Source organism: Scyliorhinus canicula, chromosome 2 (assembly GCF_902713615.1).
Source record: "Scyliorhinus canicula chromosome 2, sScyCan1.1, whole genome shotgun sequence".
In the NCBI taxonomy this organism is placed as follows: domain Eukaryota; kingdom Metazoa; phylum Chordata; class Chondrichthyes; order Carcharhiniformes; family Scyliorhinidae; genus Scyliorhinus; species Scyliorhinus canicula.
In genome coordinates, this window is record NC_052147.1 from 279,785,649 (window position 1) to 279,813,590 (window position 27,942).

At 44.7% G+C, this 27,942-nt stretch overlaps 1 protein-coding gene across 1 annotated transcript in view; it reads right to left on the bottom strand.

The window, feature by feature from the left end:
- Positions 1–393: 393 nt before the first annotated feature.
- The window catches only part of mnx2b (motor neuron and pancreas homeobox 2b), a 49,144-nt gene continuing 21,595 nt past the window's right edge, over positions 394–27,942 (bottom strand). Inside the window, exons 2-3 of the mRNA XM_038790134.1 lie at positions 3,776–3,936; positions 394–1,718 (exon numbers count right to left, since the gene is read on the bottom strand). Of these exons, the coding sequence (XP_038646062.1) occupies positions 1,446–1,718; positions 3,776–3,936 (434 nt within the window). The 3' untranslated portion in view covers positions 394–1,445. The remainder of the gene's footprint in view (positions 1,719–3,775; positions 3,937–27,942) is intronic.

Consider the following 27,942-nt stretch of genomic DNA (forward strand, 5'->3'; position numbering starts at 1 on the left):
ATTCACGTGGACCATGTGCCCGTGGGGGCAGCACAGTGGTTTGTACTGTTGCTTCAGAGTGCCAGGGTCCCAGGTTCGATTCCCGGCTTGAGTCACTGTCTGTGTGGAGTCTGCACGTTCGCACCGTGTCTGCGTGGGTTTCCTCCGGGCGCTCCGGTTTCCTCACACAGTCCAAAGATGTGAAGGTTAGGTGAATTGGCCATTTTAAATTGCCCTAGTTTTCAAAATGGTTAGATGGGGTTACTGGGTTACGGGGATAGGGTGGAGGTGTGGGTTTAAGTCGGGTGCCCTGTCCAAGGGCCGGTGCAGACTTGATGGGCCGAATGGCCTCCTTCTGCACTGTGAATTCTATGAATGTGCACAAGTATCAGAAATGACCACACACGTGGGGGATTGATGCTACCGTTTAAACCACGTTATCTCGTTGTACAGAACATTGAACATTTACAGAACTGTTTAATATTCACATTTAAAGCGTTGGCAAGCGTTTGCTTTGTACAGAGTTGGGACATCACAGACAAGAATTCAGAGACAGGCGTCAAAGGCAAGAAGCCCCGGACAGACAATCAGACACTGCATATTTGCTACTCCACATCTGGAGTGTGGCAGATTCCGTTCAAATAATAAAGCAGACTATTGTTCTACTGTTACGACCTCGGAGAGCACCCTCACTCACACTTTGTGCAGCTTTCAAAATACACACACAGCTTCGTACACACTGACACGCACAGATGTACACGTGTGCACACCCCGCAGCCACCCACACTTGCAAGAACACACACACATACATTTTAAATTCTGTAACATCTGCCAGCAATATTTTCCTGGTGGCAGAATAATGAAAAAGCAAAGTTAGAGAAATGTACAGGGCCACATAACATTTAAAGTTCACAGTATTTGAATAAATTAAGAAAAACATGTCACAATGTCTTTGAAATTGTCTTTTTTCCCCCCAATATTTCAAAATCCTCCTCCACTTCTGTCTCATTTTGTTCTTCGTTTACGCTCCTGCTTTCTGTCCCGCCAAGTTTTCGAAAGAGCGAGTTTTGGTGGACCCGGAGAGTGCTTTTCAAAATATAATATAAGGATCATTCACATTAAATATGACAAAAATAAAAAATAAATTAAATTAACTGCTTCGGTACAATATAATCTTTAAATGCCCAGCAAATCAGGCTCTTTCCTACTTTTTTTTGTTTACTCAGGGTTCTTTTGTTTGAAGAAGTCTTGTAAGTCTTTTATCTCTTCTCCTTGCTAAATTAAAAACAAGACTCAGTACTTTTTGCTGGATTGGGAGCCGGAGAGAGAGAGGGTGTGTGTGTGGGAGACGAACTGGGCAGGCACTAGGACCCAGCATCGCGGAGGAGCGCCACTTTCTCGGGACCCAAGAAAAGTTTTGTTTGGAAAGTTGGGCGGAAGTTTGCGCCCAAGGATTGGAGGTCCGTTCACAAAGCCGACGCGATTTTCACCTCCTTCCGAGTGACCTCGCCTTCCGAGAGGGAGCTGTTGGAGGTGTAACCCAGCTCTGTGTTGCCCTGGAGGAAGTTTGTGTTGTGGCTGCTGAAATCGCCATTCTCTGACTCGGACCTGCTCTCGCCCCCTCCTGTCTTGTCCGAGTATTTGCCGGCTCGCTGCTTCTCCGCCTCCTGTGCTGCCTGCTCCTTGGCTTTCCGACTCCGCTTCCACTTCATCCTGCGGTTCTGGAACCAAATCTTCACCTGGTTGATACACAGAGAGAAATCTCTTACCAGTTTGCCTTTCCCTTATGACACTAACAAAACCTGCATTTAGAGAACAAGTTACATTTATGCCGGATCTTTCATGTTGTAGTTACAAAATTTACAGTGCAGAAGGAGGCCATTCAGCCCATCGAGTCTGCACCAGCCCTTGGAAATAGCATTCCACTTACCCCGGCCCTCCACCCGATCCCCGTAACCCAGTAACCCCACCCGACCTTTTTGGACACCAAGGGCAATTTAGCACGGCCAATCCATAAACCTGCACATCTTTAGACTTGTGGGAGGAAACCGGGGCACCCGGAGGAAACCCACGCAGACACGGTGAGAGCGTGCAGACTCCGCACAGACAGTGACCTAAGCCGGGAATCGAACCTGGGACCCTGGAGCTGTGAAGCAACTGTGCTGCCCACTGTCCTACCGTGCCGCCCTGGTGATAAAGTCTTGTGCCTCAGTCGCTGTGGTCACACTCCAGGACTTGACCAGGGAAATGGAGCGTTCATGTTCACACTCAACAGGTTGATAATTAGCCTACCCAGCCTCCAACACTTCCACAGGAACATCATCAAACTATGACCCTGAGCCACATAAGGAAATATTAGGGCAGGTGACAAAAAGCTCGGTCAAAGTGCTAGGCTCTGAGGGGTGGCACGGGGCGGGGGGGCATAGCACTGCTGCCTCACAATGCCAGGGACCCGTGTTCAATTCCAATCTCGGGTGACTATCTGCGGAGTCTGCACGTTCTCCCCTTGTCTGCGTGGGTTTCCTCCGGGTGCTCCTGTTTGCTCCCACAGTCCAAAGGCGTGCATGTTAGGAGGATTGGCCAAGCCAAATTGCCCTTGGTGTCCGAAGATGTGCAGGTTAGGTGGGGTTGGGGCAGCACGATGGCGCAGTCGTTAGCACTGCTGCCTCACGGCGCCAAGGACCCGGGTTCGACCCCGGCCCCAGGTCACCGTCCGTGTGGAGTTTGCACATTCTCCCCGTGTTTGCGTGGGCCTCACCCGCCACAACCCAATGTTGTGCAGGCTAGGTGGATTGGCCGCTCTAAATTCATAGAATCATAGAATTTACAGGGCAAAAGGAGGACATTCGGCCCATTGAATCTGCACCTTAGAATACTGTCATATTATCCCTGGATCCTGGGCATTTGAAAAATTAAAATGAAAATCGCTTATTGTCACGAGTAGGCTTCAATGAAGTTACTGTGAAAAGCCCCTAGTCGCCACATTCCGCGCCTGTCCGGGGAGGCTGGTACATTTCCATGTTACATAACAATTCTTTCTCTTGTTCATCTGTCACACACATGCAGTTCTAACCTCTATGTGTTTCTTCATTTGGTTTCAATGCCTTGACCACTCAGAGTCAACCTGCCCAGTTTGAACTTGAACAAAGTTGGGCAAAGTTCCTAGAATCCCTACAGTGCAGAAGGAGGCCATTTGGCCCATCGAGTCTGCACCGGCCCTTACAATGATTGCCCTGCTCAAGCCCATGTATCGACCCTATCCCTGTAACCCAGCACTAAGTGCAATTTAGCACGGCCAATCCACCTAACCCACACATCCTTGGACTGTGGGAGGAAACCGGAGCGCCCGGAGGAAACCCACGCAGACACAGGGAGAACGTGCAGACTCCGCACAGACAGTGACCCAAGTCGGGAATCGAACCTGGGATCCTGGAGCTGTGAAGCAGTTGTGCTAACCACTGTGCTACCGTGCTGCCTAGGGAGGGAATTTAGGGAGGGAATTCCAGAGCCTAGGGTCCCAACAGCTGAATGCATGGTGGAGCAATTAAAATTAGGGACGCTCAAGAGGCCAGATATCTTGCAGCATTGTGGGGCTGGAGCAGAATACTGACATAAAGGATAGGATGGGAACGTAAGGATAAGAATTTTTTTATTGAGTCGTTGCTCACTTGGGAGCTACGTGTGGCAAAGGGTGATGGATCCGTGATCTTTTGACATTCCAGAAACTTTTCACAACGAATAAAGTTCTGTGGAAGTGTAATGTGGGTAACACGGCTGCCAGTCAGTGCTTCCTTACCTGGGTTTCTGTCAGCATGAGGGATGTGGCCACCTCAAAGCGTTTGGGCCTGGACAGGTATTTGTTGAGCTTGAACTGGTTTTCCAGTTCCAGGAGCTGTTGGCTTGTGAACGCTGTGCGAGGCCGACGGCATTTCCCCATCAGTCCTGACTGGGGCTGAGCTGAAAGACAGAGAGAGACAAACAAAATGATTGACCATCTCAGAGGGCGTGCGTTTGGGTAGCACCACCCACGATATCCCAAAGTACTTTGGAGTGAAGTGCAGTCACTGTGGTAATGTAGGAAATGCGACAGCCAATGTAAGCACAGCAAACTCCCGTGAACAGCCAGGTGATAGCGACCAAGTCATTTCATTTAGCAATTTTGATTGCGCAATGAATGTTGGCCAAGACATTTGCAATGACTCTTTGTGTAACACCACTGGGTCTTATACATCAACCTGAAGAGGCAGGGGCCTCGTTTTAACTTCTCAAATGGAAGACAGACAACACAGTGTTTCATTGCCTTGAGCCTTGTGCTGAAAGCTCTGGAAAAGGATTTGAAACAAAGTGTTTGGGGTCCATTGGTGATGTAGGAAATGGACGGGGAAGGAGCAACACCAACAACAGCTTAGTTTGGGTTTGTACAATGTCCATTGGACTATGCACAATCTCCTGTCAACACTCGTGATGGCAAAACAATGTTACTGGGTCACCAATTCAAAAAATAATTTTGGGTCCAAAATGCCAACACCGCCAATTGGAGAATAAGAATTCAAGATATAAAGGATAACACAAATGACCAGGAAGATGTCCAAAAGTTGTAAAAAATCTAACTGATTCCCTGACGTGCCTCGAGGGATGGAAAAGTACTGTTCTTGCCTGATCTGTGCGTATAGGTGACTCCAGTCCCACACTGGCGTTGATGACTCTTAATTACCCACTGGCAGTGCAGCAATCTGTCACTGGGGTGTCGGCACTGGAAAGGGAAGTGAGTGAACACCCAGAGGGGGAGTGTGGGCCCCCACAAATATAATCGCCGCTGCCACTCTGGGACCTTCCCCCACAATCGTCTCTGTACCCCCACTCTCTGTGATCACAACTCCAGGCCCTCACCCTGCAATTCACCTTGCTGGGGTTGCCCAGTCCTCGGTGCAATGGGGTGGACTGGGGTGAGCACAGTAAGAAGTCTTACAACACCAGGTTAAAGTCCAACAGGTTTGTTTCAAACACTAGCTTTCGGAGCACTGTTCCTTCCTCAGGTGAATGGGGAGGTATGTTCCAGAAACTCGTCATTCACCTGAGGAAGGAGCAGTGCTCCGAAAGCTAGTGTTTGAAACAAACCCGTTGGACTTTAACCTGGCGTTGTAAGACTTCTCACTGCTCACCCCAGTCCAACGCCGGCATCTTCACATCATGTGCACTGGGGAGGTCTGTTTGCCACTTTGCAGCTTGCCTGCCAATTTTAAATGAGGCCCAGGATGAAAGTGGATCCAAGAGAACGTGGAGGCAGTAAAGACTAGCTGTGGAAGAGCAGCGGAGAGGAGCGACAGGAAGGGATGCATTTTTTTAAAGGAAGTATTGGTTTATCAATACCATGGGTTGGGGGGGGTTGGGTCTTGGTAGGGTGCACTTTCAGAGGGTCAGTGCAGAGTCGATGGGCCAAATTGCCTTCTGCTGCACTATATTCTGTGGATTCTATTTTATGGAATACGCTTATCATTAAGCAGATATTAATCATTTGAGCACTAGGTGGTGCTGTGAGTACATATTTGTGCAGATATGGATGAATGAGAGGTTCTTTTATATTTCCCACAGGCTGTAAAGGTCCAAATGAAATCAGATGTTGCTGGGCACAAAGACACAACACAATAATTTCTACCTAACCCCACAAAAGAACAAAAACTAGTCATCTCATGGGTATCTGCTGGCAGTGAATAACAGACCGACAAGTACAAAGTTACAATCTATAGTTAGAAATGGACGTAGTCAGTTCAGAAGAATTATCATGATGTACAGTGTGTTATGATCCCAGTTGTTGTCAGTAGTGGACTAGTGAGATCCCAGAGCGAAACCTGGCCTGATAGATTCTAACTTTTATTTTATTTAAGAGAAACTGTGGAGGAAAGTCAGAACAAATTCACAAAAGTCTGCTGATGGACTTATAACACAAAAATAAAGTATTTATCAAAACAAGAAAAATAAGCTATACTACATCACGCAAAAAGGTTGGAACAATCTCAATAGAAACACAAGAACGTAGTTCAAATATTCACCATTCCTTCACCCCAGTTATCTCTTTAATCACATAAATTCCGAAAGATAAAACAATGTAACGTATATATCTGATACTTTAATATCAGGATAAGTATGCAGTACATGTGAACCAACTGGTGAATTGTGGACAGACTTGCCACACTCAAAAGTAAATGACAGATGCAACCAAAGCAGATTCCATGGATTTCTCAACAACCCACCCACATTTGTCACACCATGACCAACTGAAACTCTGACTTTCTCATAAGGGTTTCCACATTTGAAGAGCTCGCCCTAGAATTCTCTCCAAAAACTGGTCTCACTCAGTCGGCATCAACAAGGATCCACCTCCAGAGTTTCAACCTTGCCTTCTGAGATCCCTTTCTCCTGAATCTCCAAGAACACTCAAGCTTCACCTTCCAAGCGCACTTTCAGATCCTTGGCTACCTGCTCAGATCTTCTGGGCATCTGTCAATCTCACTACTCTCTACGTCTGCTCCCCACAGCTCTTTCTTTAACTTGAACCGTTTTCTCTACCTCTGTCATTTATCTTGACCCAATAAAACCCATCTCTGACCTCTGGCTTTGTCTCTGCTTGAGCCTTTCTTCTTGGATCTCTAGCTCTTCCACTCTTTGGTTTGGGACCTTTTCTCTGTCCAGCTCCCCATTCTATTCCCTGGGATACCTTCCTCCTAATAGTGCCGTGGTACAGGTCACCTGGCCGGTTTCTTTCACACCGTTTCACTTCCTAATTTCTGAACTAATGGCGTGAAAATCAATGAGCTTCACATGTGCGGCCATTTCCCAGCCAAAGTCCCGAGGCCCATCAGGATCTGTAATTCCAGAACAGCAACTTCCATTGAAGCTAAGTATTGGAGTTTGTTACAATTACGAGGAGAGGAATAAATGACGCAAAACTGTCTCACAGGGAGATTTAAAGTGTCACAGTGTCTTTCACAGAAACATAGAAAATAGGAGGAGAGTAGGCCATTCGGCCCTTTGGGTCTGCTCTGTAATTCATTATGATCCTGGCTGATCATCCACCTCAATAACCTTTTCCCACTCTCCCCCCATATCCTTTGACCATATTCATGACCGCAGGACATCCCAAAGTGTTTAACAGCCAATGAGGTACTTTTGAAGTGTTGGCCACTATAATGTAGGAGTGTGACGACTAATGCTTGCATAGCAAGCTCCCACAAACAGCAAAACGATTATGGCCAGACAACCTGTTTTTGTGACATTGAAGAAACATTCATGAATTAATTAGGACTTTTACAATTTTCCGACAACTTAATTATTGATGGGGACATTGAAATAATGCCATGGGATCTTTCATGCCCAACTGAGAAGGGAGGCAGGAACTCAGTTTAATGTCTCAACTAGAAAATTAGCATCTCCAACACTGTAGCATTGCCTCAGTACTGAACTTGATTGTCGACCACAGAAGGCAAGGTCGCCGGATATTTTGAAGATGGAAATAGATAGGTTTTGAGACTTGTCAAGGGTAAGTATGGAGAGAGCACAGGTGTTGAGATAGGGGATCAGCCATGATCATATTGAATGGCAGAGCAGGCTTGAAGGGCTGAATGGCCTGCTCCTGCTCCTATTTTCTATGTTTCTAGTAAAGATAGCAAGGGATGTGTGGGTGGCGTGGGAAAGTTGCATGGAGCAGCCATGGTCGAGTTGCTTGGCAGATGCAGGCTCATGGAATGGAGTGACCACCTCCTCCTATAAGGACAGTGGAAAGGGAGGGAAGATCAGATTGATAAAAGGAGGAGAAAGTGAAGAGAATGAGCACAGAGTCAAGGCTCTGAGAGATAGGTTGTCAATGGTGGAGTGAAGAGCGTAGAGGATGTACAGGACATTGTGTCATTTGTTCCAATATATGTCCAGTTAGCAGCTGTTTGAATTTAATAGACAATTTTTTTTAATAACGGCTTCACTCCAGTTATTACTTTAACAGATATCTATTAACTGGCATTTTGCAAAATCAATCAACTTGATTTGTCGCCTTTGAAGAGGCGTTACTGACTGGAACCTCAAAAGAGACTAAGATTAAATTAGACAACTTGCGCAGTTTGTGAGGAAAGGATTAAAAGCATAACCATGCTAAAAAAATAATTATATTCACACAGTTGCTCGTTGACACCAAACTTGAATGTTGCTGAAGAGAGAGCCCTGAAGTGCTGAAGTTTTTCATCTTGCACTGATCAGGACAAATACAAGAATGCCAAATTTCACACAATCACCACAATTTACGCGACAGGAGAAAATTGTGTTGATTGGTTGGCATGTTGACAGTGATTGATTGATCAAGCGTTGCCATGGAGAAAGCAATAGGGAACTATTAGGCTTTCAGGCACTGAATTCCAGATCACAAAAACTTCCTTATTAAAAAATGTTTCCCTCATGTCAGCTCACATTCGTTTGCCAATTACCTTCAATCTGAATCCTTTGGTTGCCGAGCCTTTTTCCACTGGAAACAGTTTTCCCTTAATTACTCTATTGAGTAATTTCATGGTTGTAATGGTAATGGTACATGGTCCCTGCGATGGGGAAGATAGTGAAGGGTGTAGGGCTGGAGGAAGTTACATATGGGGAGGGCATGGGCCACTTCAGAACAAGGAAGGCATTTTTGAAAATCCATACCAATTTGTCTTTTGAAAGTTTGTACAAAATTTATCATTCCTTCAGAGCATGACATTGCCTCATAATGACCAAAGTACTTTCCCACTCCCGCTGACCTTTGCTCAGTTACTGTCTCTATTACATGGACTTTTTATTTCAGAAGATTTGCTCATGACTTGCTCTTCAGATATTGCTGTTCCATTCCAGAAAGCCAGTTGGTGAAGGATAGAACAGGAACCAATCTTTATACACATTTCTATTAGTTTAAAGAGTTACAGGTTGCAAGCATACACCTCGTAAATAGGGCAAGGCTGATACTTGGCTAACTCGGTAAAGATCACTGTGGCACAGTGGTTAGCACAGCTGCCTCACGGTGCCGAGGTCCCAGGTTCAATCCCCGCTCTGGGTCACTGTCCGTGTGGAGTTCGCACATTCTCCCCGTGTTTGTGTGGGTTTTGCCCCCACAACCCAAAGATGTGCTGGGTCGGTGGATTGGCCACGCTAAATTACCCCTTAATTGGAAAAAATGAATTGGGTACTCTAAATTTTTTTTTAAAAGTAAAGATCAATGTCACACACCACGGGACTGTAGAGACAGCTCAACAAATCAACAACAATACAAGACATATCGACAACGTCGAAGGAATATGTTTAATTTCTAGGTGATGGCATTATAGTCTCTCAAGAACCATCGAAAGATCATCTTCTGAGATCACTCTCAGAGCCTTGCGTTACCGACTTGCCTGTATATTGTAGCCTCAACATAGTACAGAGCCCAAAGAGATTCACAGGAGCATTACCAAAATAAATCTGACATAAAACCAGATAAGGTGCTATTAGGACAGGTGGCATAAGCTTGTTCAAAGGAGGACAATTTAAGAAATGTCTTGGAGGAGGAGAGTGAGGTAGAGAGATCGAAAGGTTTAAGGAGAGAATTTTAGAGTTTAAGGTTCTGATACATAGTCGTCAATACCAAAGAGATAGAAATTGGAGGTGTGCAATGTTCAATTTGAGAAAGTCAGTGGTGAAGGATGGAACCAGGCACATAAAGAAATACAATGAATATACATTTAGCAGATTCCCTTCTCTGTTGGATATTATGTGGAAACCAAAACGTAAAGCCAAATCAGAAACCTCTTATTCTGTGCAAAGTATTACATTGTGAGATGCCCCTCCTCCAGGACCCCAAAGAATTTATTGTACTTGCATTTCTTTTTGTAAAACAATTGGACAGTTGATGTTCTGCAATCACTCATTTAGTTTTAAAGGTTTAAATGTTTTCTTTCTCTGTAGCATTTGTTTCAAGCCACCTGTTTACGGTGGGCATTATCCACAGTGAACGATTCTCTACATAATATCTAATGGGTTTACAAGCTTCAGTACACCCATTGTACAGAATCTCACTTAGAATTTTGACAAATAGAATCTCATATTCACGTATTGCAGAAAAAAGAGACATGCTATCAAAACTTTTCAACTTGTACTCATCAGGGCGGACTCGAAAGTTTGTCTCACCATTTGAGCAACAGGTGAAGCTGTTTCATGCTGCTACTATGCAGTTAGCAACGTCAGTGGCATTCTCCACTATCTTGAAGCCAAAAGGGAGTCCTGCCTACCACCCAAATGAGTAATGTGGTATATGAATTTCAGTGCCGGTGTGATGCCAGATATGTAGGCATTACGTCCCATCACTTTGTCCATTCACCGTGGGGAAAGTACTTACTGACTGTACCCAACCAGCTGGTGCTTGCAAAACTCAAAACACAGAGTCCAACATGAGATGTGATTCTGCTGTTGGACAATACTTACTATACAGAAAAAACAGAAGAGTGTTATTGGACTTGAAACGTTAACTCTATCTCCACAGATGCTGCCAGACCTGCTGGGCTTAACCAACACTTTCTGGTTCTATTTCAGATCTACAGTATCCTGCTTCTGGGGCCTCACGGTAGCATGGTGGTTAGCATCAATGCTTCACAGCTCCAGGGTCCCAGGTTCGATACCCGGCTGGGTCACTGTCTGTGTGGAGTCTGCACGTCCTCCCTGTGTGTGCGTGGGTTTCCTCCGGGTGCTCCGGTTTCCTCCCACAGTCCAAAGATGTGCGGGTTAGGTGGATTGGCCATGCTAAATTGCCCGTAGTGTAAGGTTAATGGGGGGATTGTTGGGTTACGGGTATACAGGTTGCGTGGGTTTAAGTAGGGTGATCATTGCTCGGCACAACATCGAGGGCCGTAGGGCCTGTTCTGTGCTGTACTGTTCTATGTTCTAAAATTACTAAACAGACCTGTTGTGCTAAGAATTACACTGACAACCAATTTAAGATTATCAGTCAGGCTTGCAGCCTGGCTCACTTACACATGTTGGAAGCTACATATATTCCCATACAGAGCCCTCCCTGTCTTTTGCAACAAAAAAAAAGAATATGTGCACACATTGCACCTGTTTTGACTAAACAAAAGCCTGGGACAACCATTCCCTGGTTCATTCCCCATGGTAATACCTTGACCAATCATAGTCAACTTCCCTGGTTTGAATTTGAACAAAAACTTGACAGTTAACTGTACCCTAGTGCATTCTCTATGGCAGCACATCTACCAATCAGGGTCCACTTGCCAGCCAATCAGCACCCTCTTCTCATGCAGTATAAATTGGTGTTCCCTTTGAGATTTGCTATTGTTGCCTGATGAGTGGAAGATGAAAAGCTTTGATGGCATGTCTCTTTTTTCAGAGATTCTCTGTACTGCCAAGTAACGAGTCCCTCCACAGGCCAGTGTTTAAATAGGCAAAGCAAGAATCACTTCCTGACCTGCTATCAGTGTGTGCACTGCATTTCTTACTCTTCATTCTTTCCATAAGACCCTAGGACATAGGAGCAGAATTAAGCCATTCGGCCCATTGTGTTTCTGTTCCATTCGATCATGGCTGATAAATTCCTCATCCCCATTCTCCTGCCTTCTCCCCATAACCCCTGATCGCCTTATTAATCAAGAAATCCCCTGGTTAATCAAGATGTGGAAATGCCGCCGTTGGACTGGGGTGGGCACAGTAGGAAGTCTTACAATACCAAGTTAAAGTCCAACATGTTTGTTTTGAATCACTAGCTTTCGGAGCACTGCTCCTTCCTCAGGTGAATGAAGGATGAAGGAGCTGCACTCCGAAAGCTAGTGATTTGAAACAAACCTGTTGGACTTTAACCTGGTATTGTAAGACTTCTTACTGATTAATCAAGATCACCTTGAAGTGCTGTCACCTACAGGGCTACAGACCAAGAGCTGGAAGGTGGAATTAGACAGAATAGTTATTTCTTAGGACATAAGAACCAGGAGCAGGAGGAGGAAATGTAGCCTCATTTAGATTTTGTTTCTTGCTGTCATCCTAAACATTCAACTAATGTTTACATTTTCCAGTAGCTTTAACTGCTTAACAGGAATTAGATCTTGGGGCTAAAGGAATAAAGGGATATGGTGGAAAGGCAAGATCAGGGTATTGAACTCGATGATCAGCCATGATCATAATGAATAGTGGAGCAGGTTCGAAAGGCCTCCTCCTGCTTCTATTTTCTATGTATGCCTGTCCCACAATTGGTGCATTCCTCCAGCCACTAGAGCCCTGGGATAGATGTCGCCTGAATAAAGTAAGTAAAGTCGCCACAGTCCCAGATGATCAGGGGCTGCTTTCTCCTTTGCGGGGGAGAGCTGACTGGCGGTGATTTTACCTGAGGGTCACCACACTTCAGGCAAGGGGCAAAGTTGAGAAGGTGAGGCCTTCATTGAACCCACCTTGTGGCTCAGTTGGCTGGACAGCTGGTTGGGATGCAGGCATCACACACAACTGTCCAGCCAATTGAACTAAACCGGCCCCACTCTGGACAATGGCCCTTTGGATGTGGTAGTTATGTGGGCTGCTGTCACTCATTGCCACTATCCAGCCCCTCACCTACTCTATTCTGTTCGTCGGGATTTTCAAAATAAATCAGATGAGCATTTGCGGTACAACATGTCATGTTTACTTTGATCAACTGCTTAGAGTCCAAATTTCTGTAATTAATTGTGATGAATCAGTGGCGGCACAGTGGAGCAGTGGTTAGCACTGCTGTCTCACGGAGCTGAGGACTCGGCTCTGGGTCACTGTCCGTGTGGAGTTTGCACATTCTCCCCGTGTCTGCGTGGGTTTTGCCCCCACAATCCAAAGATGTGCAGGTTAGGTAGATTGGCCATGCTAAATTGTCCCTTAATTGCAAAAAAAATAATAAATTTATAAAAACAAAATTTAAAAATTAATTGTGATTAATCAGGAGGAATGACTCTGAACGTTGTTTGATAAGGGCTGTCTTACTGTACCAGGGCATTTCTTATAAGCCTCTTGTGTGTACAACACCCAAGATCCCCTGGTTAAATTTTGTCTCATTTCATCTTGTAGATGACTCAGTGCTGTCTGAACTTTCCCCCAGACTTGATGAAAGCCCATCTACCTACATGCAAATCTTTGAATTGTGCAGAAAAAACTGGAACTACTTGTACCATCTTCAAGAGTGGGAGGATTATGATACCACACAGAAAACAATTTTTAAAAATAAATAAATTTAGAGTGCCCAATTCATTTTTTCCAATTAAGGGGCAATTTAGCGTGGCCAATCCACCTGACCTGCACATCTTTGAGTTGTGGGGGTGAAACCCATGCAAACACGGGGAGAATGTGCAAACTCCACATGGACAGTGACCCAGAGCTGGGATCAGACCTGGGATCTCGGCACCGTGAGACTACAGCGCTAGCCCACTGCGCCACCGTGCTGCCCCACACAGAAAACAATTTGAGATTTTATCTTGGACTAATTATGGGGACTATATCCTCCCACCATCTGAAATTAATTATTTGCATGGACTGCCCATGCAATGAGAATTGCTTTTCATCTTTCTGATTCTTATCGCTTAATGGCATTAATACTTGTTGAACTCTCTGAGTGAGATATGAGAAACATGGTAAGAGAATAGAGTAATAACTGACAGGATAAAATGCAGCTCCGTTGATTTTCCAAAAGTACTTGCATTTTCATGTTCTACACCAAATATCATTTGTGTCTTTTTCACAGAAGGTTTACTCAATGGCATAGGTATCTCATGAGAGAACACAGCTTCCTCCTTCAGGTACCATGCCCTAAGATTACATTGGCTACTGTGGACTTTCATTGGACTGGTCAATGATGATACCCATGTGTGGCCATTGCCTTCTGCAGTCTGACCAAAGAACAAATAGCACAGGAACAGGCCCTTCGGCCCTCTAAGCCTGTACCGGTCAAGATGCCAACCTTGGCCAAAACCCTCAGCACTTCCTAGAGCCGTATCTCTCAATACCCATCCTATCCATGTATTTGTCGAGATGCCTTTTGAACGCCGTTAATGTATCTGCTTCCACAACCTCCCCTGGCAGCACGTTCCAGGCACTTACCACCCTCTGTATAAATAATCTGCCTTGCACATCTCCTCTAAACTTTGCTCCATGGACCTTAAACCTATACTCCCTAGTGACTGACCCCTCCACCCAGGGAAAGAGTGCCTGCCCATCTACTCTATCCATGCCTCTCATAATCTTATAGAACTCTATCAGGTCACCACTCAACCTCTGCCATTCTAATGAAAACAGTCCGAGTCTATTCAGCCTCTCCACATAACTAACATCCTCCAGACCAGGCAACATCCTGGCAAAGTTCCTCTCCACCCTCTCCAAACCCTCCCCATCCTTCTGGCAGTGTGGCGACCAGAATTGTGCGCAATATTCCAAATGCAACCTTGCCAAAGTTCTACACAACTATAGCATGACTTGCCAGTTTTTATACTCGATGCCCCACTCATATGCTTTCTTGACTACCTTGTCCACTGGCTGACTAGGAAACTCTCCTGTTCTTGAATAGGTGGATTGGAAGGATTTACAGGCTGACAATCAATCAACGTGGTTTCCCATCTTATGAAGCCACCTTCCATGGTCACAACTGGGACTTGAACCTGGGGCTTCTGACCCAGAGGTAGGGGTGCTTCTACTGTGTAACAAGACCTCCTAGAGAACACATCAGTGTTTATAAAATTACTTACTCCAGCTATTTACAAGGAATTACAATTGTCTTCTCTAACCTCAAAATGGAATCATCGCAAGGAGAATGTTTATATTTCCTGATCTTGTGCTGATCCTCACTTCTTAGTAAACCAAGGTAACATTTTAACCAATCTGTTCCATGTACTGTTGAAGAGCAAGCACTATCTAGCTACTTAAAGGAGTTGGGCTATGCCTTATAAGATTACTTTTCTTCTAGATTTCATCCAATAACTTTAGCAGAATGTCCAAAGCTTCACCCCGCTGGGCAGTCATTTGACACAATGCATGACTTCTAATCATATTTCTTGCAGGAAGCAATGATGCCAAGGTAGGTTTACAACCAATGTCCACACAGCCACTTAATTTCTTTAAAATGTAAATAATCTTTATTGTCACAAGTGGGCTTACATTAAAACTGCAATGACGTTACTGTGAAAAGCCCCTTGTCGCCACGTTCTGGCGCCTGTTTGGGTACACAGAGGGAGAATTCAGAATTCTCAGCTGGTACGGGAATTGAACCCACGCTGCTGGCCTTGTTCTGCATCACAAACCAGCTGTCTAGTCCACTGAGCTAAACCAGCTCAGTTCGTGGAATTCATGGGATGTGGCCATCACTGGCTGGTCCGGCAATTATTGCCCATCCCTTCACACCACATCAACTGAATTGCTTGTTAGGTCATTTCAGAGGGCATTTAAGGATGGCAGATTTCCTTCCTTAAAGGACATCAGTGAACCAAATGTTTTTTTTTGACAATAGACAATAGTTTCATGTGGTGGGAATCGAACGATGGTCCCCAGAGCATTACCCGCAGGTTCTGGCATGGTAGCACAGTGGTTAGCACTGTTGCTTCACAGCTCCAGGGTCCCAGGTTCGATTCGCGGCTTGGGTCACTGTCTGTGTGGGGTCTGCATCTTCTCCCCGTGTCTGCGTGGGTTTCCTCCGGGTGCTCTGGTTTCCTCCCACACGTCCTGAAAGACATGCTGTTAGGTCATTTTGGACATTCTGAATTCTCTCTCAGTGTACCCGAACAGGCGCCGGAGTGTGGTGACTAGGGGATTTTCACAGTAACTCCATTGCAGTATTAATGTAAGCCTACTTGTGAGAATAAAGATTGTTATTATACGGTGACAATACCACTATGCAACTGGCTCCCCCTATCATATGGTTCCGTTGCTGGAACATCAGAGAATTATCATACCCTGACGATTTCATTTCCTGCAACAGCTAATAGGATTGTAGTTTTTCTCTTGGTTTCTCATCTTGACAGTTAGGCAATCATTTTTTGTCACCTTTTTTATATTCCAAAATGCCAGTTGCTAAAAGGATAGAACCAGAGCCAATCTTTACACAATTTTGTAAGCATTTGATTCACAGAATTACACATCACAGGCATGCACCTCCTAAGCCAAAAAGCATAGCTTCAGTCTGTGACTATTTATAGGGGCACACATTAATGCCCAACAACTGCATGCAATTAAACATGATTACTATAGGATTAACACACAAGAGTCCAGAATCTGTGGAGTGCAGAGATCCTGGAGAGTTGTAGGTTAAATTGTGTTACTGGCTCCAAAATTGTCTTTCTGTCAGCCACAGCGTTGCAATATAAAGGGGCCAGCAATGTGAAAGGGATTTAGCTGATTTGTCAAGCTTGTTCCAGAGTACATTGCCAGCTCTTTCATTCAGCTCCTTCTAATTTTTACTTCATCTTCCGCTAACGCAGGGATCAAAAGAAATTTGTAGCACCAGACACGATGACTGGGCCAAGTGATATGCTGTAGCAGCTGAGATATAACTTCTCAGGCCCATTCAGCAACAACTGTCTCTGTCTTTTTTTTTAATGGAGGATTTTGGGACCCATGCCAGAAAACACTGCGATGCACAATGAACAAGGAAATTGTTGACATGTGTCAGATCAACCGCCCCAACATTAACCAATTGATTTTGCTGTAACATCTTGCTGAGTGCATCATCACATTTCAGATTACATGATCTCTTTCTGCTTCCAAATCTAACAAAAGTGTCATTGGAACAAGGTTAGAAAACTGGGCCTTGCTCTCTCCAGCTTGGGTCTGGCAAGGTTTTGGTTCCTAGCCTTTGACACGAAGAACGTGCAACAATTCCACATGTTGAACAATGGGTCACCTAGAGTGCAATTTGTTCATGAGAAAGACACCGGTTTTGCATCACGTCAATGCATAAATGAAGGACAGTCCCTGCCACTTAAAAGTCTACATTAAAAAAAGGAGTTATCCAAATCAGGTAAAAGTAATAACCAATATCCATTTGACTTACTGTCAGTTTCAAGGTTGTCAGTTACAATGTCTTAGGCTGTCCATTTACTTGGAGCAAACAACAGCAATGGTTACTTATGTTTCACTAAATTAAAGGGTTCTTTATCCAGAGTGGTTAGAGTCTGGAAATTGCATCCAATAGGACTGCTTGAGATGAATAGCATTTAAGTGGAAGTTAGTCGAACACAAACGATGGTGAAAGCAATGGAAGGAAAAGTCAATGGGGTCAGATGCATTTCACCAAAGAGAACATGTTCTACATGAGCCGCTGGAATTATTGAAGGCAGGTGCTCTTTACTCAAGGAAAGAGAAAGCCGACGCTTTTCAATTTATGAAGGGGTTTTACGGGGTAGATATAGAGAGAATGCTTCCACTTGTGCGAGAGACCACACGTATAGGATGGTCGCCAAGCTATGGGTGGCACGGTAGCACAGTGGTTAGCACGGAGGCTTCACGGTGCCAGGGACCCGGTTTCGATTCCCCGCTGGGTCACTGTCTGTGCAGAGTCTGCACATTCTCCCTGTGTCTGCGTGGGTTTCCTCCGGGTGCTCCGGTTTCCTCCCACAGGTCCCGAAAGATGTGCAGGTTAGGTGAATTGGACATTCTGAATTCTCCCTCCGTGTACCCGAACAGGCGTCGGAGTGTGGTGACTAGGGGATTTTCACAGTAACCTCATTGTAGTGTTATGTTACAGGGGCTGGTTTAGCACAGTGGGCTAAACAGCTGGCCTGTAATGCAGAATAATGCCAGCAGTGCGGGTTCAATTCGCGTACCGGCCTCCCCGAACAGGTGCTGGAAAGTGGCGACTGGGTGCTTTTCACAGTAACTTCACTGAAGCCTACTTGTGACAATAAGCAATTATTATTATTAGTATTATTACTTGTGACACCAATAAAGATTACTATTAATTCCAGTAAAGGATTGAGGAGAAACTTCCATTACCCAGTGAATTGTTAGAACATGTAACTTGCTGCATTGAGGTGGTGATGAGGCAAATAGCAGAGGTACACTCAAGGTGAAACATGAGGGAGAAAGAAATAGAAAGGAATCCAGATAGGGTTGAGATGAAATAGGGTTAGATTAAATAATGAGGGAATGGGAGGAAGCTCCTGTGGGATGTGAACACCCATGTGGGGCAAATAGTGGTGCAGTGCTAAAGGCACTGGACGAGTAATCCAGAGGCCCCGACTAAAGCTCTGGGAACAGGGGTTCAAATCTCACCACGGCAGTTGGTGGAATTTAAATTCAATTCATAAAATTCTGAAATTGGAAACTAGTCTCCGTAATGGTGACCATGGCAACGATCATTGATCAGAGTTTAAAAAGCCACAGAGTTCACTAATCCCTTACGGGAAGGGAATCCACCATCCTTACCCAGCCGAGTCTTAATGGGACTCCAAATCCACAGTGAAGTGGTTGACTCTTAACTTCCCTTTGAAATGGCCCGGCAAGTTCAAGGATAGGGGCGACTAGGGGCTTTTCACAGTAACTTCATTGCATTGTTAATGTAAGCCTACTTGTGACAATAAAGATTATTATTATAACCTACGGCGGCGCAGAGGTTAGTGCGGCTGCCTCATGGCGCCGAGGTCCCAGGTTCGATCCTGGCTCCGATCACTGTCCGTGTGGAGTTTGTACATTCTCCCCGTGTTTGCGTGGGTTTCACCCAACAACCCAAAGATGTGCAGGGTAGGTGGATTGGCCACGCTAAATTGCCCCTTAATTGGAAAAAATGAATTGGTTACTCTAAATTAATATATTTTTAAAAATTATTATTATAACCTGCACATCTTTGGGTTGTGGGGGTGAAACCCTCGCAGACACGGGGAGAATGTACAAACTTCATAAAATTACCTGGGGTGTGTTGTGACATTCCATGTGTATATTCAACTGTCAATTACTCCTCTGGGACCTTGGGGAATTTTACTTAATGTTTCAGATAAGATCCCAAACCCGTCCCACACACACACCAGCCCTGACACACTCGCTGTTCTTGATCATGTCCAAAGTGCAAATCAGTTAAGTGCATTTAGTACACAGGGAGGTTTTTTTTGTAAACTTGACTCCTGTTTCAATGCCTTGAGAGATGATTAGAATGCCCAGTCGTTGAAATGAATACAGGAGGGGAAGATTCTTCCTGGGGACAGTGACAAGCTGTATCCTAAAGTCCTTGCACTGTGAGGAGAGTGAAATAACACACCAATATTGACGTTAAAAATACTTTACAAAATGTCCTTCCAGTGTAATAATCGGCCCTGCATTTGTCCAAATTGACCAGTTTCAAAGCACGATTAGATTTAATTTTAGAATGTAACAATACAGATAGAATTGACTGAAACCTGCCAGGGATTCTGTGCACAGTTGCAATTAATTCTGGTCCTGGTAGAAACAATCTCACATCCAGAATGTGAAAAGAAAATAAGTGTGAGCAGGAAGTTATTGTATCAGAAAGAATTCTCCATGTCACTATTTGCTTCTCTTTTTTGTGCCTATTTCTGATTGCTTCTCAAATTCTCCCCTTTCTCTCTCTCTCTCTCTCTCTCTATCTGCTTCCTTTCCTTTGATGTGGAGATGCCGGCGTTGGACTGGGGGTGAGCACAGTAAGAAGTCTTACAACACCAGGTTAAAGTCCTGAGGAAGGAGCAGTGCTCCGAAAGCTAGTGTTTGAAACAAACATGTTGGACTTTAACCTGGTGTCGTAAGACTTCTTACTGTCCTTTCCTTTGAATCGGTTTTTCGTTCTATTCCCGTCTGGGGTTTTTTCCGTCGATGTCTCCCCACCTTCTTCACATCTTGCTTCCTCCTGCTGCTGTTTTAGGGGGCTGAGTGAATATTTCTGGGCTAATGAAGGGTTAGCGGTCTGGGGGTGGGGGGGGGGGGGGGGTTTGAGTTCACAACCCCACCATAGGGGTACCCGGCAGATTTAAATTCAGTTGCTAAATACACCTGGAGTGAGAAGCTACTAACGGCAGTGGTGACCAGGTAAGCGGGTTTTGCTAAATGTCCTGTCCCTCTGGTTGACAAATATCCTTCAAGGTAAAAGAAGCAACGGCCCCCGCGGATAGTAGTAACTAGTCGGTGAACTAGTAACCCAGAGAAACTCAGGTTCAATCACAGGATCAAAACCCAATTCATAAAATCTGGAATATTTAAAATTAGTCTCAGTAATGAAGCCATTGTCGATTGTTCTAAAAACCCATCTGGTTCACTAATGCCCTTTAGGGAAGGGGAAATCTGCCGTCCTTACCCGGCCTGGTCTACATGTGACTCCAGACCCACAGCAATGTGGTTGACATCTCAGCTGCCCCTCTTCAAGGGCAATTAGGGATGGGCTCAATCTGCTACTTTAGCAGCGCCCTTTCCCAATGAAATCGTCCAGATTTCACCAGGATTATTTGCTCTGGATTCCCCCTGTGTCCTTGCAAAGTTTCTGTCTCTCTCTCTGCTTCTTCGCCTGCCTCACAACCCGCACCCAGAGAATCTGACCGGGAAAACAAGTGGAGAGGAGCTTGGGGAAGGCGTTAGTTTAACCGTCGCTTGCCCCCTGCAGTCACACCCGCTTTGTCTGGTCCTGTTCAGTGTTGGGCAGACCCGTCGCAAATAAGCAGGAATAACATTGTGGTCTTATTGTGTGGCGGCGATTGTATCAGAATCACAGCAACTCCATCGCAGGGTGAATGGAAACCTACTTGTGACACCAATAAAATGTATTAATATCATTTTAAATGCCCCCCCCCCCCCTCCCCGCACAGAATCGATTGTTGCTTTTGTTAAATCAAAGGATTTTCCCAACTTTCCCCACCGGGGAAAAGTGTCAGGATCACCCGCTGATCAACGAATTGGAACCGCATCCCTTTGCCAACCTGGGATTTATTTCGGAAAACGAAGAGAAATATCAAACTTGGATGCATCAAAACCGATGGCTAATAATCGGATCGGTTTATTTGAGAGATTGAGTGAATAAACCGCAGCCAGAACTTTACAATATCACCGCCAAGATATAATCCGTTTAATTTCTACAGCAATAATTATCTGTTACTGTACTGACTCTAACTGCAGCTGGAGATATATTGTTCAGATTCATGTACATTAAGTCTTGGCTCTATTTTACATTGGTCTAAATAACGCGCCTGGGTTCAGTTTAATTATCTTTGATTTCTGTCTATTCCTCTCCACGGCCGAGATTTAAATATAAATACATTTCTATATGTGTAAAAACCAGCCACCAGTGTGTTTGAAACATTTCCCGCCCGTCTCCAGCCCGTGTGTGGTTGTTGCAAATCGAATAATTGATGGTTTGATTTCACATTGCACGGTGTGGATCTAAGGGGGCAAAGAAAGCAGAAGATTCTTCCATAAAGAGGAAATATTCGGATTGGGACAACATCAGCGGCTGAACTGCGTTGGTTTAAGTTGAACAGGGAAATCTCCTTGCAAAAATCCCGGGTTGTCCGGGAAAGACAGACGATAAATAATTAGGTGGAAGTAATTATTTATTTTCCATCATTGGAGGTTGTGTTAATGAATCCCCCGGGGTTTGAGTGTCGAAGTGCCGAGGGCGCGCTGTTTGTGTTGCTCTGAAATGTGTGTTTATGTCGAGTTGCTGTAACAGGACCCCAGAATGATACCACATTTCCTTGTCCCGTGTACAACTGGCTGGAAATGGCTTAGGTTGGATGCTTTCACACCAATCTCGACATACTTATTCCAGGTTTTCAGCGGTACCCGGTCGAGATCAATACCAGGGACCGTCGATATAGAATTTTTAAAGAAATATTTCACGGGATGTGGGCTTTGCTAATAAAGATCCAGCAATTGCTGCCCGCTCCTAATTGCACTTGGACTGAGGGTCTTGCTGGGGCATTTTAGAGGGCTGGACTATACTAAGAGGGGGAGATGAAGTGGGAGATCGTGGCGTACACAGGTCCCTAAAGACAGCGGTTCAAGTAGACAAGGTTGTTAAGAAAGCGTATGGAATGCTCTCCTTCATTGGCAGAGGTATAGAATGTAAAGTAAGGAGATAATGTTAGAATTGTATAAAACACTGGTGAATATTGTGTGCAGTTCCGGTCACCACATTACAGGAAAGAGGTTACTGCCCTGGAGGGAGTGCAGAGGAGGTTTACAAGCATGTCGCCAGGGCTAGGAAATGTAGCTATGAGGAGGGATTGGAGAGGTTGGGGTTATATTTTTTGGAACAAAGAAGACTGAGGGGTGACGTAATTGAGGTGTACAAAATTATGAGGGGAAGCGATAGGGTGGACAGGATAAAATTGTTTCCCCTGGGGAGGATTCTAGAACCAGGGGGAGCAGATTCAGGATAAATGGCAGAAGGCGACATGTGGAAAAACTTCCTTACGCAGAGGATTGTGGCTGTCTGGAATTCGCTGCCCGAGTTGGTGGTGGAGGCAGAGACCCTAAACTCTTTTAAAAGATACCTGGATCTGCACCTTAAGTGCTGTAAGATCCAGGGTTATGGACTGGGTGCAGGAAGGTGGGATTAGAAAGGGCACCTGTGTGTCTGCGGGCTATAATGGACAATGGCTGCCTTCTATGCTGTAAATTTTCTATGGGTCTAAGAGTCAACCACATTGCTGAAGGGTCTGGAGTCACATGTAAATTCACAGTAACTTCATTGCAGTGTTAATGTAAACCTACTTGTGACAATAAAGATTATTAGAATAATTATTATATGTAGGCCAGACAGGATAAGGACGACAGATTCCCTTCCCTGAAGGAAATTAGTCAACCAGATGAGTTTTTTAAAACAATTTAATTATCAAGAATAAACCCAATCGAGGAATTCAGGAGAAACTTGTCTACCCAGAGAGTGGTGAGAGTGTGGACCTCGGTAACACAGCGTGACGTTGAATAAACTGAGTGGGAGCCGGGTCGACACACGAAGCAGAAAGGTTGGCTATCAGAGTGAGATGTGGGGCAAATAGGAAGCTCACATGGGACTTAGGGAAGCGCTGAGCCCAATTGCCAGCCTCTGTGACTGCATGCAATTGATTGCATTCAAAAAGATTGTGCAATGAATGTTTGCGCACTGTGTATATTTCACTGTGTGCAGTTTCCCCGCCTGTTTCCGATCACCGGGATGGATTCTCTTAACCATTCCACCAACCCAAGGTTCCCTCGACATCAGACAGATCCGCCGAAAATCCCGTTAAAATATATAACAAAAAACACTTGTTAAAATCTACTTTCCCCGGGACATATTGAAAGTGGCAGGTGCTAAAATTAAAGGCGCGCTTTGAAAAATAAAATCCGAATTTCGTTGAACTGAAAGAAAGTGAATAATTTAATTCCATCAATTTTTTCCCCCGTAACAGATTTCGCCGAAGTATCGAGTTGTGGTGAATCCCGAGTTGATTCCTGAACTCAATTAAAATATTGCAGATCCAGGATTGAGTTCCAGATTTTGCCCACAATGTTATTTCGTTCAAAATAAACAAATCGGTTTCAGGTTGAAAAACTCCATCAAATGCTAAACAATTGTCTGGTTTATTTCGTTCCGTTTTTGATGTTGAAATTGGCCAGCGCTGTGTAACAGTACAGCTGTGTAATGTGATTCTCCGGGGCTGGGACATGGACATTAGGAGCAGCGCTGATATTGTTGAAAGGGAATTCGGGTCATCATCAAAGCTTCAATTTGGGGGAATGTCCCCTCCCTTTCTGCACCTGGGGTTTTCTATCTCCCCTAGCCTCCCCCTTCCTTTCTAACCTTAATATTATTTTTTTTGGGGGGGGTTGACAAATCTTTGTCTGTTTCCTTTCAGATTTTTCGATACACCAGTTTGAATTGAGCAGAAGGATAACGAGAGTCGCTTTAGACCGTTCAACACAATCTCTCTTCCAAAGTACTGCCCTTGGATTTTATACATCTGGTCAAACTACAGTTTAAATATCACCCCCCGCCTCCCCAAGGCACATAACGAATAAATCACAGGCAGAAAAAAACGAGTAAAGATTCAATGTTTCAGCAACACAGGAACAAAAACCAAACTCGCAGACACACATTTACAAATCTGTACATTAACACCCCGGGCAGACACACATTAATAGTCCCACATAAATGCAGCCATCTATTACTCTGTGCGTTTGACTAGGATGCATTAATACTCCCCCATACATTTCTTCCCAGATAGGCAGCAATGAACACCCGCCTGTGGACACACACTCGGCAGATAGGGCAGACAAGTGCATTATTGCAGAGCCGTCGCTTCAGAAACCCATCCACCCATTCGCAGACTGTACCCCGTTTGCTTGCAATTTCTTTCATGTCAAATATGTCTCTTCCTAATTCACTTGGTCAGCCCCAGTCAGCCTAATTTCCAACCCCTCTCTCGACAGTGTGAATTTTTTCAAAGTTCACATCAGGGAACCGGGAAAAGATATCCCGCCGGATCAAGCCCAGCTGAAAATAGCGAGCACAAGTCTTGGAGAAATTACAAAACAGACCCTTTTTTTAAAAAAAAACACAGCGACTGGGGAGAAATCCTCTCCTTGCAGAAAGAATCCAGATCATTTGTCAGGAGTTTAAGTAAATGTGATGGCCGGATTGATATTTCAATGCTAGTGAGTTTAACCAGCTCTGCTATTCAATCTGCCAGTGTAACTGGCGGTAGATTTCGATTCTCGGCAGCTCCATTTGCAACTGATCTGTTAAGGAAATTGTGCCCTTGCCTTCTAACCGCTCTCAATATTAGCTCAGACTCGATAGGAAATATATCTCCCCTGCTCCATTTATTTAGCGCCTTTCACGACCTCGGGGAGCTCTTGTCTGGTCATGAATTACTTGTTGAAACGTATTCGCTGAAGCAGATCCCAACAATAAAATAACAATCAGCTGGGGTAGTGCTGCAAATCGGGCTGGGGGGATTTCGGTTCTATTACAGGTAACAATATATATAGTCCAGGTAGAGACTGGAATCTGGGCTGTACGCCTGGCATGGGATGTTTATTGTAAATATCAAGGGTGTTGCAATTGTTTTGAGGTTTCTCAGTGCTGTGTATGTGTCGGGGGCGGGGGGGGGGGGGGGGGGGGTTGAATTTTATCGCACTTTCTGTCATTTTCAATTCAAAATGTACTTTTACAAATGTTGTGAATATGTTCTTTTGAACAAAAATAGACTGCTCGAGAGTGAGGCACCTTCCCCAGTTTGCACCGGCCAGTCAGCACCGGAATAACAAGATTGGCGGAGAGTACAATCAGAATTCCCGGTGCATTTCCCCCCTCACCGAGTCATTTAGCCAACAAATCGGTGGCAAAACGTGGGGGGGGGGGGGGGGGGGGTGTATTTCGTTACAGGGTTTAATCTATACATTTGCTTTTGATTTAAATCCTCCTCCGTTCCTTCCACCGCATTGTTACTAAACATTTCAATTCCCCTTGGCAGAAGCCCAGCGGGGTATGAAGACCGACCTTCCTCTAGTGAGAGAGAAGCGAGAAGCCGGTCAGCAACTTGTCTTGGCAGACACCGGGACAGGCACAATTCTCTGAAAATTACACATAATAAATGTACATATCCGAGTATTTATAACGATATAAACGCACACATACTCGGATAAGTATATTTATATGTTGCTTCATCCTGGAACAAAGAAATGTACCTCGAGATGAAAGAATCCACCTCAAAAGGGGAGGTGGATAAACACTGGGAGAGGGACAGAAGCTGGAGGGGGAAGGAAGCTGTGCTTCCTCTAACATTCTGCGGCACTACTTTCAAAAGTACTTCATTGGCGTTATGGACAAGCAACCTGCTGGTGTGAGAAGTGTTGTCTGATGTCCAGTAACTTCCTTTCATTCCTTCTGCCCTGTATCATTCCGTAGGCAGAACAATACTTTTCACTGTATCTCCCTACACGTGACATTAAATAGAAATCTAGTCTTCCATAGGCCCAACCAATCGCTCATGCGTGTCTGGCACTCACACCGGCACAGCAAGCACAATAACCGGTTGTTGATAGGTAGCCACACTGCCATTTCATGGTAGCAGTGCCATGCCTACTGGCCAAGCCACAAAAGGTTTGAAACATTCACTGGTAAGAGGATATGGATTAAAGCTGGTCATCCCCCCCCCCCCCCACCCAATGTCCCACCAGCATTCTCCTCCAAACACACACACGTCTCTGGAAACATAGCTTCACTGGAACTGCTGCAGAAAGAAAAAAGACCAAGATATGTCTAGTTTTTCCTTAAACCATCCTGGTCGGAGCATCGTGCAATGGTAAAGGTGTTGTTGACCATAATCAGCACAATCCAGCACTTTGAAATGGTTCATAACAGAGCCAGGTGGAAGGTTTGGGACCTTAGTGAATAGAAATGATCCGCTCCGACTCTATTTCACATAATGGATACGTATCTTCAATGCAGATTAGGTGGATTGGCCATGCTAAATTTCCCCTTAGTGTCCAAAAGGTTAGGTTGGGTTACTGGATTACGGGGATAGGGTGAAGGCGTGGGCTCAAGTAGGGTGCTCTTTCCAAGGGCCAGTGCAGACTCGATAGGCCGAATGGCCTCTTTCTGCACTGTAAGTTCTAAGCTTCTATACGGGATCATCTGTTATGTCACAAAAATATGTTTACATAGAATTTCCAGCACAGAAACAGACCATTGAGCCCAACTTAAGAATTTCCTACCACTCTGCTGCATCTTCCTTTCTCCCTCTCACCTTTATCTAGTTTCCCCTTAAACATACCTGTGCCACTCACTCACCTTGACCACTCACCGCTGACTGAGTTTTGGCTTCGAACAATGGGAAACATGTTCTCTATGCTGATCCTATCAACACTGTTTCATGAATTTAAAAAATGTCAATTAGGTCTCCTATCTTGAGACAAGAGCACCAGCCTGCAGGAAATGGATTCTATAAAAGGTGTTTTATGTTGGTATTTTTACGCACTATTGGTGCTGTTCAGTATAGTGACTCCAGTGCTACTTAGTTACCACTGGACCACAGGTAGATAAGATAGTGTGGAACGGCAATATCATAACGAAAAATACCCACTTGACCATTAACAGGATGAGTATCATTAAACAAATTGTTTACAACCCACCCATATATCAGATCTATATATCTAATGGGTAAGGTTGTTAACAGCATAATGATGTTTTAATTAACAGAATAATAATTAACATATAAATGTTTTGGTTTAATGTGTAATAAAAATAGGTTGGCGCATTGGTTAGCACTGCTGCCTCATGGCACTGAGTACCCGGTTTGGTCCCGAACCCGGGTCACTGTCTGTGTGGAGTTTGCATGTTCTCCCCGTGTCTGCATGGGTTTCACCCCCACAGCCCAAAGATGTGCAGGGTAGGTGGATTGACCACGCTAAATTGCCCCTGAATTGGATATACTTTTGTTAAAGTAAAAGCAAAGTTTATGAGCAAAGTTTATATGGAACAAAATGAATGTGCTTAACATGAATGTTTTGATTTTAAAAATAAAATCTCAATGCTATTGAGATCGAGAATCAAACATCCATTTGCACAGGGGCTACCCCCAGGGACATCCATGAAGGGAAAGGCCTTTGTGCCCCCTTTAGGAGGCGGAGGTGTCTTGGTACTGTCACTAGACTAGTAATCCAGAGATCCAGGGCAAGACTAGGAGGGGGTTCAAATCCCAACACGGTAGATAGTAAAATTACTAAGCCTAATGATGATCATGAAACTATTGTTGATTGTCATTAAAAAAAAACATCTGGTTCACTAATGCCCTTTAGAGAAGGAAATCTACCCTCCTTACCTGGTCTGGCAATGCAGTTAGGGATGGGCAATAAATGATGGCCCAGCCAGCACCGCCCACATCTCGTGGATGAATTAAAAAAGTCAGGTTTTCAACATCAAACTAGGTGGAGAATATATTTATAGCATTGTTACAATGAAACAATATTCAACATATCAGCAATTATCGC